This window comes from Zonotrichia albicollis, chromosome 12, assembly GCF_047830755.1.
Source record: "Zonotrichia albicollis isolate bZonAlb1 chromosome 12, bZonAlb1.hap1, whole genome shotgun sequence".
NCBI classification, from domain to species: Eukaryota; Metazoa; Chordata; class Aves; order Passeriformes; family Passerellidae; genus Zonotrichia; species Zonotrichia albicollis.
The window spans coordinates 8,757,731-8,771,826 of record NC_133830.1 but is presented as its reverse complement, the minus strand read 5'-3'; the positions used below and the strand labels follow the sequence as shown (position 1 = coordinate 8,771,826).

The 14,096-nt window shown below is 47.2% G+C and overlaps 2 protein-coding genes across 4 annotated transcripts in view; one reads left to right on the top strand and one right to left on the bottom strand.

Annotated features, from left to right (window-relative positions):
- The window catches only part of ARIH2 (ariadne RBR E3 ubiquitin protein ligase 2), a 33,853-nt gene extending 31,396 nt beyond the window's left edge, over positions 1-2,457 (bottom strand). For 2 of the 3 annotated variants that reach the window (XM_005488366.4, XM_014268078.3), the window contains exon 1: positions 2,317-2,457. The gene's annotated coding sequence lies outside the window, so the exon portion shown is untranslated. The remainder of the gene's footprint in view (positions 1-2,316) is intronic. The other variant, XM_074550510.1, reaches the window with a different exon arrangement.
- A 136-nt stretch (positions 2,458-2,593) lies between these two features.
- Positions 2,594-13,778, top strand: SLC25A20 (solute carrier family 25 member 20). The gene is made up of 9 exons (XM_005488365.4): positions 2,594-2,823; positions 3,477-3,569; positions 5,431-5,558; positions 7,644-7,734; positions 8,657-8,774; positions 9,939-10,011; positions 10,584-10,693; positions 11,992-12,116; positions 12,607-13,778. The coding sequence occupies exons 1-9, from the start codon at positions 2,719-2,721 to the stop codon at positions 12,667-12,669; spliced, it is 906 nt and encodes a 301-aa protein (XP_005488422.1). The 5' UTR covers positions 2,594-2,718; the 3' UTR covers positions 12,670-13,778.
- The last annotated feature ends 318 nt before the right edge of the window (positions 13,779-14,096 follow it).

Here is a 14,096-nt window from a genome sequence, read left to right as displayed (position 1 = left end):
TGAGGGGCTTCAGTGATTTCAGGAGATACAAACCTCCAGAGAGGCTGAAGACTAATACCTAATTAAATTTCCTCATGAATTCTGGTCTTCATTCCTTTCATTTGCCTCTTGATTCCTTAGCTATCCACAGCACATGTAGCACAGAAACAATTTACAGCACTGATTCCACAGGACTTCAGAGGAACAGACACAGTCTCTCCATACTGGAAGGAGACAGATGTGGAATCTGATTTGGCAGACACAGGGCAAACCCTCATCCTTCCCTCTACCCTGCTTAGAGTCTGGGCTTAATCTGCACTGACACTGAGCTCTTGCATAAAAGGAGTAATGATCTCTACCTGCTAAAACTTATGTTAAAATAATTCCTTATTGAGCCTGTAACCCCAGTGTGGGCCACCAACAGCCCAGAGTGCAACAACTTTGTTCAGCCACCACAGGCCAGGGAACTTCTCAAACTCACTCAGATCATTCCACACTCTAGAGATAAAAACCCATAACACTGGGCCCTCTGCTATTCCAACACATGGCAAGTCACACCCAAGCACTGAGATGTTTGTAGAATAAGGGGCTGCCCAGTAGCTCCCAGTTGCACACCAGTCCCTGGGGAGGGCTCAGAGGAGTGCAGGGATGTCTCTCTGGGCCACTGGCACAGTTCTGTGAACAAACAGAGGAACTGTTTGCACAGGAAAGGGACACATGGATTTATCAAGCAGTCTGCAGGACTGGGTGACTTCTGTGACTCCTGTCCCAAGATTCAGGGAAAGAGCTCACTTCCAGCACAACTAGACACCACTCTGACACAGGTGAAGGGAAAGGAAGCATAAGGAACATGCCCTGTGGACAAAGCAAAGGAGGGTCCCTGGAAAACCAGGAACAACACTCACCTCATCTATGCTCAGCCCAATGCTCAAATCAAATTCTCTGAATACAAAGACAAGGCAGAGCTACTACTTGATTGCACTAATTTTTAAGACAATGAAGATGTTAAGCTCAAAAGATAGGGTCAAAAAAGCCAGGTTTATTTAGATTAAATAATGACCATAGCTCCCAAGACAAAATTATAAAATTTTAAACCATACTTAGATCACTTTCCAATCCAAGGGAGGATGATCTCCTCCTTAACCACCTTAATCCAAGATACTCCTGTATCTTCACTAACACTGATACAATTTAGTCACCTCTCTTGCTCGTCTCTCGCAGGAACTCCTAAACACACCCACCCCTACCCTCTGCTATCTATCACCTCCAACAGTGCCCTTTCCCTGACTCCTGCTTGGCAACACAATTCTTAACAAGGTCTTTTGAAACAAAATGCCTTCCACTGTGCAACCACACTGTGATTCCACTTCATTCCTAGTCCAACTACATCTCTCTTTTCTTATTCCTATCCCTGTGGGATTCCTCTAATAACTCTTTTGGTGGAGACTCCTCCAATTGGAGAATGCTCCTCCTCTTTTTCTGTTGATATTTCACAACCATTTCATACGGTTTTATCTTCTTTCACCTCTTTATTTATCTGAAACGGAGAAAGTGCAACTTAAGTCTGCTTCCTGGACTCCTTATCCGTGTAACCTTTAGACAGGCTAACACTCTTCCTTTTCTCTGAAACCATCACAGCCTGAGCTCCATGCTGGCCATCAATGCTAACTGCATCTTCATCTGTGCCACCCAAACCCATAATATGTGGATCATCCCCAGCGTCTTCCTCACATATGCAGTGCACACCTCGCTGTTCTTTCTCCACTGTTTTTTAGGGAGGAATTTTTCATCCAAGACTGAGAAACCACAAGATGCCCGACCCTTTTCACCACAGATGACTCTGCAGGGACCCCCCTGCAGCTGTGCCACACTTCCCCAGGGACAAACCCGCTCTCCTTCCTCCTGCCAGCTTCGGTTCACGCTCTCACGGCTGCCTTGTCTTTGCCACCTTACCCATTTCACTCCTGCCCTTCCTAACCAAGTTGTTTTACGGATACCTGCGTATTCCAGGGCATCTCCGGGCTCGGGCACCCAGCGCGTTTAAACTACCCCGGCTCCATTCTCTCGGAATGGGAGGGAACGCAGCCCCCGGCCCGTCCCGCACACCGGAGCGCCGCAGGCTCGCGGGAAGGCAGAGCGGGAGCGGAGCCGTGCGGGGAGCACGGGCGGCGGCGGGGCCAGGAGGGGCCCCCGCACGGCCGCCCGGAGCCCGAGAGCTCCGGGCTGCGGCTTCCGCCGGGGCGGAGCGCCGAGCTCAGCACCGGGCACGGATAAGCGGCCCCGCATCCCTCCCGCCGGGCCCGCCCCAGCCCTGGCGCGACCGGGCCCCGCACTTACCGGGCGGGCGGCGAGAGCGGCGCCCCGGGCTCCCTCTGCGCGCCGGAACCGCCGGGCCCGGTGCGTCACCTCCGCCGGGCGGGGCGGGGCCGGGCCGGGCCACGGCGCTGGGCCGGGGGGGAGCGGCCGAACCACTGCGGGTGTGCGGGGGGAGGCGGCCCCGCGGGCTGAGGAGCGGCCCCCGGGCCGGGCGCGGCCGGTGACAGCGCCCAGTGGCCGCGCCGGGAGCGGCCCCTCGCACCGCCGCCGTCCCGGCCCGCCCCGCGCCCGCTTCCCGGCGTGCCCCGCACTGGGCTAAAGGTCGCGGCGCGGAGGGGGCGGCATTGGCTCGGCGGGGACGCAGCGTCCCGACCCCGGTCCCGGTCCCGGTCCCGCTTCTCACCCTCCACCGCCGCCGCCGCCATGGCAAAACAGCCGCAGCCCATCAGCCCCTTGAAGAACTTCTTTGCTGGCGGTTTCGGGGGTGTCTGTCTGGTGTTCGTGGGGCACCCGCTGGACACCATCAAGGTAAAGTTGTGCGGGGCGCCCGGGAACGATGGGGCGGCCGGTGCTCGGTGCGTTCGGGGCACCGGGATGTGGAACTACAGCTCCCGGCAGAAACTGCGCGGGAGCGGCGCGGGTCCCGGTGGGCGCTATGGCAGAACTACAGCTCCCGGCAGGCACTGCGCGGGGGGCGGGGCTCGGTGCCGCCGCGGGGAGGCTGCGCCGGGCCTCTGTAGGGCGCCCCCTGGCGGCGCGGCGGCCGGGCGTGTGGCGGTGCCGGTTCTAGTGAAAAACCGGGAAAAAAGCGGCGGGGAAAGAGCCCCGGTGCTCCCGGGGCTGGAAGATGGGAGCTGGGATGCGCCCGCCAGCCCCATCCCGCGGCGGGACCCCGCGCCCTTGCTCCAGGGGGAGGCCCGGAGTGACCCTATGGGGTCTACAGAGCTGGGGTCCTCATCCGGACGTTGTCCCAGCAATTAATTAGTTAAATACATTCACTACTCATTACACTAAAATTCAATCTCTTCTCTTCTGCAAAGGGCTAAAATGATGTCAGTGTTTCTATCCTGATCTTCAGGTCCAGTCACAAAACGTACTCCATAGTAGCCAGAGGTGTTCTGTCAATTAAAGTTGAGATTGTAATATTTAATCAAATAATGTTTTCCTTTCCCTCTTGCTAGGTCAGACTGCAAACCCAGCCTAAGCCACAGCCTGGCCAGCCCCCACTCTATTCTGGGACCTTTGACTGCTTCAGAAAGACTCTTGTTGGAGAGGTACTGTGACACCTGCCAGATACATCAGTTGTTTCTGTACATTCTCTGTGTGGAAACCTACAGAGAAACCCTACAGTTCCTGGGTTGTCAGTTAAATTGATTCTAATTAATATTTTTAAGCAGATTACAAAGCTTGGGGAATAGTTAGCATACATGTGCTCCTGGTACATGTATCTTTGTTTTGGGTTCAAAATAGCATGATATTGCTGTCTGAACTTAGACTGGATTAAATGTTGGCAGTTGTTTTTTGGCCTTTGGATTTTTCAGGTATTTGGAGTCATCTCTGGAAATTCTAAAATGGATAATGACTTCAACTTTCTTCTATAAGGTGTTATGCCACCTATGAGAAGGCAGAGGATCTTTAATTTGTAGGGGTTTTTTTTTTTTGAAAGCAGAGTGTCAACCTTCTGTTCAACCTTCTCTAGAAGGTGGACAGTGGTTTTTACTCCTGAATTATCATGATCATGCTGTTGAGCTAGCCTGTTTTGTCTTTAAAGGCACACAGCTTTGATTTAAAGTTTTTAATTGACAGATAGTCAAATTTTCTGCTTTTTAAGTTTTCTCAGCAGCTATTTACCATTTGAAAATTATGGCTGTAAAGCCCAGCTGTTTATCTGCTTGTCTGAAGTCTCATTTCTAAGTGCTAGATCTTGTTAGGTAACTCCCTGTTGAATGAAAGATCTGCCTCAAAATCTGAAATCTCCTTCCATTGTGGTATTAACAGGTGGTTATATAACCAAAGCAAATCTTGTTTGCCTGGTCTCTCCCACAAAGGAGTGGAATGCTGTGCCAGCTCTGAATCCCTGGCAGTTTTTAACACCCCTGCTGCAGCACGGACGTCAGAGCTGAGCCGTAATAACAGCCTTGTGATGGGGAGTTCAAAAGCACTGCTGCCTCCCCACTCCCACTCAGTACTCATCCATTCCTGTGAGGAAAACTACTGACCCTCTCTGCCAAAGCCTTTTGCTTCCCAGTGCCCAAGGGGAGCTTGAGCAGCAGTGCCTGATCTCTCAGCCAGGTGCAGTTTCATGGCAGAGCCAGTTGTGCCTGTAAGACTTCAGCAGGTACTGGGATGAGCTGGTTTATTGGGACAGGGGGAAGAAAGGGGTGCAGAGACCAGCAAATATTTAATTTATGTGCCTAGCCTTTATCTAGGAAGATAACTCTCCTTTTTATTGGACAAAGTTCAATTTAAAGGCAAGATAAGTGAAACAAATACAGCTGCTGGGGTCTGCATTAGAACTTTTTCATATGTGGAGTCTATGGAAGGAAACATCAGGAATGTGATGTTGTGTGGGGGAAAAGTTTGGATTTAGGGTAGGAAACAAAAAAAAATTGCTCTTGAGTCTGTCCCAAAGTGAATTCATGTGGGGAGTGAAGGAATTCCAGTTGCTCTCCCTGGCTCTTTCTTTAGTTGAAGAGTGAATTCATTTCAGCATTCTCAGGTTCAGTGTCAGGATTTTACACTACTGCATTTAACAAGTTACCAATAAAACACAGGTGCATTTCTGTGTGCAGCTGACAGTGTTCTCTCTGACATAATCTATTAAGACTCTTATTCAGGGGGCTTTTACCTTCACTTGCCTTACTTGAGATGTACGTGCAGGTGATGAGTGTTGCTCTAGAAGGGCATCAGTGGTGCCAGGGTTTCCCAGGCAGGATAACTTTCCTCTGCAGCAGTCCCTGAGCCTCAGCTAAGCATGTATAACTGCAAATGAGCAATAAGCCCCTTCATTCCTCTGATCAATTTGACTGTTAGATAGATCCTATCCTGGATTGTTGCCTTTCCCTTCTCAACAAGCTGAAATGTGTGCAAAGTTTGTGCCAAACCAAGTAATTCCTGTGATAATGTTTCTTGCAGGGAGTCCAAGGCTTATACAGAGGAATGGCAGCTCCCATCATTGGGGTGACACCCATGTTTGCAGTGTGCTTCTTTGGGTTTGGCTTGGGGAAGAGACTCCAGCAGAGGAATCCTGACGATGTTTTGACGTGAGTTCCTGCTTGATCAGACGGTTGGGAAAGGCATCCTGAGGCTGCACTGTCACACGTTGAGCTGTGGTGTAAATTGGTGTCTTCTCCTAGGTATAAATATAGTTCTGAAAGATAAACCACTCATGTTTTAATGCTTCTGGAAGCGTGGGAGTGATAGCACAGGCTAAAACAGGCGCTGTGTGGGCAGGTGAGATGCAATTCCCTCTCTACGCAAGAAGGAGCCACAGAGGAACAATTCCGGTGTGGATGAGCACAGTGAGAGTTATGTAATGATTGCCTGCCAGCAGGATGCTATTAACAGAAGCTATGGGAGCAATAAATTCATGGTCAAGCATGAATTGATAGCATTCACAGCCCTGATTCTCCTTTCCCTGTTAGTTACGAGTCTTCTTGTGGCCCTTCATTAGGATGTGAAAACAGCCATAAAAATGTTTTATTATTATTTCTGGAAAGAGGTGTTTATGAGCAGCCCTCCTCTCAGGCGTGTCTGACCTTCAGAAACAGCAATAGGAAGCTCAGAAAACTTGGTGGGGCTTTCTACAATCTAACCTGTGCATGAGGAGAGCCCCCCAGCCATAAAGTACTCCTGTAATGGGTTTGTTGAGCTGTGATTTACAGCTCCACAGGGACTGGGCTGTAGCTTAGCAAGATTTTATCCCATTATTTGTGAGCTAGGTAGGAGCCCATCCTGTGGAGCCAGCTGTGTTGTGGTTTTGGTTTCTGTTGGAGCCTTGTCTGCACAGGGCTGGTGTGAGCACAGCTGGCCCTGCAACACGAGCTGCTGCCAACAGAGCTCCCATTGCTCAGGGGGAAGCAGTGCTGAGGTGCTGGGGAACTCTCACTTGCCCTCTCTCACACCATGGCAGTGTCCCCATGCAGGCTAGACTGAAGGGAAAGGCCAGGGCAACAGTAGGGACTGAACAACAAGTGCACCATGCGCTTATTCCCAGCAGCCTCATCACCTGAGTGCCTTGTGTTTTATACACGTGGTGCCAACAGGAAGTTTTAAGGTGCAAGCTGAGAAGGACAGTGTAGTTTTTTGAGTCTTTATGTCGAATTCCTCTCAAGCAGAGCAGTGGGAAAGAAAAAATAGTGTATGTACTGTCACTGTGCTCAGCTGTGCTGTTCTGTGGGTGCAGACCTGACACAGTGAAGGTACAGTGAGACCCAAAAATAAAGGTCAGACTCCCAGTGCTGTGGTTATGGATGTAGAGGCAGGCTGGATGGTTGTATTTCCCATGCTGATTTTGAAGGGAAGTTGTGGAAGGAAGAAGATGGAGAGAAACCTGAGGAGCCTATCCTGCCTTTTCTGGGGCTGAATAATCCCAAGGTGAGCTAAAAACCTCTAAACTTAGTTTGAGTAGGAGGTATGGAGTGATAAGGGAGGTCTGAATGGTCTGGAAGATATCATGGGAATTAGAGTAGAGAAAGGTGCAAGGATTGGAATAGAATGCCATCTCTTGGGCAAGTGGAGAGAAGTGGAAGGTGTGGAATTTGATTAAATTGAGATGTTAAGTCATCTTACTAGGGGAGGTAGTATGAGGCTGGATGTAAAGATAGTTTTGTGATGGAGAAAGTCAGCTTGTTTAAGGGATTTTTGTCATGGAGACTTTGCCACTCAGCAGGTGCAGAATGTGTGGGATAATGACAGGTTGGTAGGACAGACTCGACTTTGGGAGGGTTTTGGAAAGGAGGCTTCTGGCTGCACAAGCAGGAATCTGTGTGGAATCTGGGGTCACTGACAAGAATATGGGGGACTGGAGGAGGAAGAGACTGAAGTGAAAGGGAATGAAAATGAATGGGAAATGCTATAGCAATAAATGTAAGTAGAAGGGGTGTTAGCAAATAGAATGGATGTGAAGAGCTGAGTTGTGGTTGCTGTAGGAACCAGTGCTTGGAGTCCTGGAGATCTTAAATGTTTAGCTCTGCACTGACAAGGCACTTCTGCACTGATAAAAGCAGTGTTTGCATTTCAAGTTCCACTGATGTGGAACAGCATCACCTGGGGATGTAGGGGTCTTTCTGCCCTTCATTTCCTGTGTGCTGTGTTGTGTTAGGGTCTTTTCTGTTTCCTTGGGGCAGATATCCTCAGCTGTTTGCTGCTGGCATGTTGTCAGGAGTGTTCACAACAGTAATCATGGCTCCAGGAGAGAGAATCAAGTGCCTTTTACAGGTAAGGCATTGGATGGTGGTGATGGGAATTTAATTTTAGGGGTCTTGTCTTTCCATAGCAGGAATTTCTTTGGTTAGTGCATTTACACTGTTCTAGTTTTTGACAGGACTGAGACAACTGTCATTTAATGCAGCTGTCATGAAGAAGCATTAAACAAACCCACCATGACAGTATCAGTACACACAGCAGTAATTGCTCTATTCATTTTATACAGCCCAAGCTTTATGCTGTGGGCCACTCTATGAGGCATCCATGGGTGCCTCAGTCCACTTCAAAGTATGGAAAAGTCAATTTTTTCTGAATGAAACTTTTCCTTAAAAAAAGAAGGTGTAAACCTGCTAGATCATGAGACTCTTTTTGGTGTAAAGTCCTGTTACCTTGACAGTTCCCATGCAGAGCTAAGGAATGCATTTCCAAGCAGTGTTCTGACATTTGGGTGGCTGTTAGCTCTGCACCTCCTGCGGGGGTTTGAAAGCATTGTTGGAAAATGCAAACCTGAACAAATGAAATGCCATCTTTAGCAGGTGTGGGAAGCTCTGCTTGCTTCAGACTGTGTTGAACTCTGTTAATACAGTGATGGGTGGTCGCATGTTGGTTCTGACAGACAGGATATTATCATGGGAGATTTTATACACATACAAATGCTTTGAATTTCACTATTTGAAGACTACTTTTTGTCGGTGTGGAATTACCTAAGTGACTTGAGTTATTTCAAACTTACACTGTGGAAAAATAAAGGAGAATCTGTTCTCTGCATGGAACAGTAACCACAGCCTCAGCTTCAATGTGAGAGCTGCTCAAGTGAGGCAGAACTCCCTAGGCAGGAGCGTGTGCTCCTTCCCCTCTGGAAACACATGTGAGGAATGATTCTGCATCGAGCAGAAAGCTTCAGTGGTCAGAAACTCTCACTTTAACCCTGCAGATCCAGGCAGCTACAGGTGAAACCAAGTACAGCGGCTCCCTGGACTGTGCCAAGCAGCTGTACCGCGAGTCCGGCATCCGCGGCGTCTACAAGGGAACCGTGCTGACCCTCATGCGAGGTGAGGGGCAGGGCTGGCCCATCCCTGCTGGATGACAAACCTGACACAGGATGGGAGATCTCACTGTCCCTTTAGGCAGTTGGAGGGGTTGTGTCACCCATTCTCTTTTTTTTTCCTTTTTTTTTTTTTTTTTTCAGTCTGCAGAGCTACTCCAGTGCCTCAAAGGGCCTGAGAAATAAACATGAGATTCTCAGTGGGTGAGGAAGAGATTAGATGACAAGGATCAGAGGGATATAGGAAGTAATTAAGATCTGAGAAGCCAAGAGGAATGAGAGACTTCAGGAGAGGAGCAGAGAGAACAAAGAGAAGAGAAAAATGCAGAAGTGGGCTTTTTAAAAAAATTATTTTCTTCTTTTTGTCTTCTTTTTTTCTCCTTGAGAGAAATATTATGCCTATCTGTTACTGTTGCTGTATAATACTGACTGCTTTAAAATATGTGGTGGCAGCAGCTATGCTTTCTACCCTTTTGAGTCTGGGTTATTTTGAACTGGGATGTCATGACCCCTCTCTCAAATACAATAACAACTAAGTAATTGTGCCAGACTCAGAATCCTGTATGTATTTTAGTAATTCCCCTTTGAAAAACTGAAATTTCTGTATTTTGTTACTTCAGTTTAGGAATTGATTCTATCCTCTGCTTCTCACACAAGTGTAGCAGCCTGCAGTGTAGCTCTGGCAGTGTCCCTAGATAGGGGCTGGTTCTCCAGTTTAGGTATGGGATAAGAATAGGCTGTGGGAGTAGCTTTAAAAAAAAAACAAAACATGACCCATCATGTGCAGAAAAAAATCCCCAAATAGAATCATTAGAACTAATAGTGTGCAAAATTCATGAAGTTCCCGTGATGCTGTGATGTGCTGTGCAGAAATTTGGACAGTTTAGAGCTGTCTCATCATTAGTGTAATGTAACCAGCTTACAGCCTGGCTTAAAAGGCTGCTGACAGAAAAGTTATTTCCCAGTTCTCGCTGTTAGCACCTGCTCTCCATGGGAAAGTTCAGCCTCCTCTGTCTGAGGCAGCAGAAGATTTTTATTTTGTTTGTAGAAGGGGTTCAGAGAAAAAAATCTGTATGTACTTAGTGGTGCTGCTGGGCTGGCATGGGGCTGGGGTGCCTCTGGGCTTCCTTTGGTTTCCCACTCCTCAGAGGCTTTGCTGTTTACCCACCAGACGTCCCGGCCAGCGGAATGTACTTCATGACGTACGAGTGGCTGAAGAACATTCTGACCCCGCAGGGAAAGAGGTCAGTGAAATCTCACAGGCACCACTCTCTGCACTTCCCAGGCACTGCTGATTCATCTCCCAGCTACAAAGAGATTTACAGCTGGATCATCAAAACTAATTTAAAAAAGAGAAGAATGGTTGCTCATCTAGTGAGTTGAACTGGTTTGGTCTGGGGTTAGCTGACAATTAAAATAATATTCTGAGTTTCCCTCAGATTCCAGTTTGGATCTTATTAGCCAAGTAAGGAATACTTCAAGTAGTTTCAACCCTGTATGCACACAGTGCTGGGGGGCTTTGCTGGATTTTTTTTGGGGGTTTGGTTGGTTGGTTTGGTTTTTGGTTTTTTTTGCCACAGCATATGTGTGTGTGTGCTGCTGAACAAAAACATTTGAATCTTTAGAGTGGAGTTGGTCCATCTTGGAAAGGTTGCTCAGATACTGCACTGTCTCTGCAGCATTGTGCTGCCTTCTGGCTGCCAGCCAGGCTGTCTTTTTGATTGTCACCTTAGTCAAAACAACGAGTTTGACATTTTTCTCCTTTTTAAATCTTTTTTTCACTTTTTCCTCCCACCCCACTCTGATCCTGCCACAGTGTGAGTGACCTCAGTGTGCCTAGGATCCTCTTTGCTGGAGGCCTGGCTGGGATCTTCAACTGGGCAGTTGCCATCCCACCAGACGTGCTGAAATCACGTTTCCAGACTGGTGAGTTGCATTCCAGGGTGTCACAGCCACACTCCTGTGGTGCTCCTGGGATTGGGCTGGGCAGGGATTGGAAGATCTTGAGTGCTGCTTGGGACAAGTGCATGAAAAACCCAAGGGTGTTCCTGGCATTCTACTTGGTTGCCTCACAAATTTTTGGCACATCAGGCTGCACTGCTCTGTTTCTGCCTCCTTGGTAATATAATGGTCTTGGTTTGAGGTACCTGATTTGAAACCTAAGCATAGAACTCATAATAATAGAAATGTCATTGCTGTTTTGTTACAAATGTAATTCTTTGAGAGGTTTTATTATTTCACTTCAGACATAATTGTATAAATTGTAGCCTGTGCTGTCTGCAGTTTATAGTTACAGGGTGTGACTTGCTGAGAGCATTGCTTTTGGACTGGCAGCTCTGCTCTTTAATGTCTGTGGCCTAATTACAGTTAGGATGACCCCAGACCTTGTGCTTCAGCAGAGTTTGACAGGCTTTTCCTTGGTTTCTCTGCCAGTCCTGTCAATGAATATTTTTTTAAGGCTCCCCATGGTCTCTGTGGACTCAGCTCTTCACTGGACAGTGACCATTTTTCTTGAGTCACAAATCATGATAATCAGTGCAGGAAACCTCATTTATTTTTCTCTGAGCAATGGCTGTTGTAGTTATTTGTACCATACCAAGGGCTGAGAGGGAGACACGTCACAGCTTTGTTCCACTGAGCCAATCCCCAGTGCTGCTGTGTGGATGATGTGGGTTCATGGTGGTTCTGTTTAACTGGGCTGATCTGTGGACTACTTCTTCAGAGGGCTGGCAGAGGCAATATTTCTCAGGGCAGTGTCAGAAGAAGGAAGAAATTGTGTTTTGAGTAGAGTAGCTTTTAAAAAACACCTCAGCATAATAATGTAACATCAGCATTGGAACATCCTGTGCTTTTCTTTTGAAGTCTGTTGGTGTTGTTGGCTGGGGCATGTGATAGGATCATTTTCTTATTAACCAGCTTCATCAGTTTTTGTATCTGACATTCCTATCACCTAAGTGCAGCTCCTGGGAGAGCTGTGATCAGCAGTGCAAATAACAGCTCAGAATTCCAACCCTGACAAAAGTTACTCTCCTTTCTTCCCTGCCTGCAATGACTTGATGATGTGGTTGTGGTGAGCACCTAATTTCTGTTCACTGAGTCTTTGCTGAGCTCTGTTTGCTGTAGCAGTGTGAACCTCTAGGAAACCCTGCGCTGTTACCTGTGGCCCATCCTTCAGCCCTCGCCACTGCCACACATCTGGGCTAACATTTGTGCATCCCTTTCAGCTCCTGCAGGAAAATACCCCAATGGCTTTAGAGATGTGCTGAGGGAGCTCATCAGAGAGGAGGGAGTTGCATCTCTGTACAAGGGCTTCACAGCTGTGATGATCAGGGCCTTTCCTGCCAACGCGGTGAGTGCGCCGGGACCCCGGCTGGGCTGGGGACATGGTGCTCACAGAGACTGATGGCAGTCTGGAGGGGACACAACTGCACCATTCCAGGGAGGTTCTTGTCACTGCAGATACTTCTGACTGTTGGTGTCCAGATTGTAAAACTACGCTTTAACCTAGGAGCAACAAGTAAATCTTTCTTCAAAGCTTTGCATGAAAGCTCTGTGTTGACTTTCTCTGATTGTTTTTAGCTATTGGTTGTACATCCAACTGTAGAAGATGGAATAAGTTTGGACTCACTTTCCCTTCAATAAATAATGAGCCTAACAGAGCCAAAGTTCAGCCTTTGTGTGGAGGGATACAGTAGAATTCTTGCTTCTGGGTCAAGACTTTTTTTGTCCTCTTCCTCCTTCCATATAAACCACATTAGGTGTTCATAGTGCAGCAGTTCAAAAGCCTTGCTTGAAAGAGATTTTTAGAATCTTTATTTGTTCTGTGTTCTCTTTTCCAGGCATGTTTTCTCGGTTTTGAAGTCGCTATGAAGTTTCTTAACTGGGTTGCACCTGGACTATGAGGACTGGGAAGTCTGGAAATGAGAGAGGAGAAGGAAGAGAGTGCAAATCTGCCTCACAGGAATAAATTATTGATCACTTAAAATTTCAGGACTAATTGTTTGCCTAATACCTTTTTGCCTTTCTCACATTCTTTAGGTGGTGCTATGTGCCAGTCAGAAATGCAAGCTGTAACTCTGACAGAGTTGGTGAGGAGCTAGGGGTGACAAATCTGAGCCAACCACAGCAGTGACACTGCTAACACACAGCTGTCACTGTCACACGTGCTACCTTAAGTACTTCCTCATGGAAGAAGGGGACACATCTTAAAATGTAGTTCTTTATTTGCTGAAGAAACATGTAGCATTAATGCTGAAAAACCTCCTTAAAATAATTTTTTGGCAGCATGCACTTAACTCTCAGGGCATAAGTCAGCAGCTGCACATGGTTGTGTGTGCAGGCAATGTCAGGCAATGTTCTCATCTCCTGTAGTTTGTCACTTGTGGCTGTTTCTGTGTTAACACTGGTTTTAATCTCCTGTGCATGTGCAGCAGCAAACACAGCTCAGCAGGGGAGGCAGAGCTATGTCCAGTGGGTTGAGGGGTGTTGCAGGTTCCATATCAGGTCCTGCACACTGGTCTTTTCTGTGGAACTAGGACACAAAATGCATTATGTTTAACATTTGTACTAAGCTTTACTGAGGGAGCCAGTGGGGAAATGTGTTTGTTTAACCTGAACTTTTCTCTCAGATCCTTTCTGTCCCATTGAAGAGAGTCCAAATGTGATTTCAAAAGTACAGCACAGCTCATAGCAATCTGTGATATATTTGATTCATCAAATGCTGTGTCCTGGCATTCAATCCCTGACACTGATGTGAGAAAATGTAACAGCACGTCCAAGAACTGAATTTCTCTGACATGAGGGGGACACATGAAGAGGACACCGGCTTTGCAGTTTTGTCTAACTTTATTCTTTCTCCTATTCCTTGGTTTTCTGTAACTCTTATTAAACATGATCACATTTTCATTTGAGAAGTGACTAATACTGAGAAGCAAATAGCAAATTTTAATTTCTTTTGGTTGTGATGCAGTGTTACTGGAACTCAATAAAACTAGGTGCTGCTTGGCTAGAATGCGTGCTTTGGTTCATTTACTTTTTGCATGGTCATGCATGCTAAGTTTTGCAAAAGTTTTCCGATTCTTAATTCCCAGATTGGTTGGTAAATAAGCTGTGCTGTGCTGTCTTTGCTAACCCTTTGCCTCTTAGCTTTTTAATTTCTGATGTGAGCTATGGAAAGGAATATTCTGCACTTGGCATGTTTGCCATACAAGTCCTTTTAGGTGCTGCATTGTGGATGCAAATTTTTAACAATAAAGCAACACACTAAATAGCACATCTTGGAACAAATAACACATACTTTGGAACAAATAACACATACTTCCCTTCACTC

Bases quoted from the DNA above. Each gene is read 5' to 3' on its own strand.
- SLC25A20 (XM_005488365.4), top strand. From the start codon at position 2,719: ATGGCAAAACAGCCGCAGCCCATCAGCCCCTTGAAGAACTTCTTTGCT. The intron at 3,570-5,430 runs GTACTGTGACAC...TGTTTCTTGCAG, and splicing joins GAAAGACTCTTGTTGGAGAG to GGAGTCCAAGGCTTATACAG. The intron at 10,012-10,583 runs GTCAGTGAAATC...ATCCTGCCACAG, and splicing joins CTGACCCCGCAGGGAAAGAG to TGTGAGTGACCTCAGTGTGC.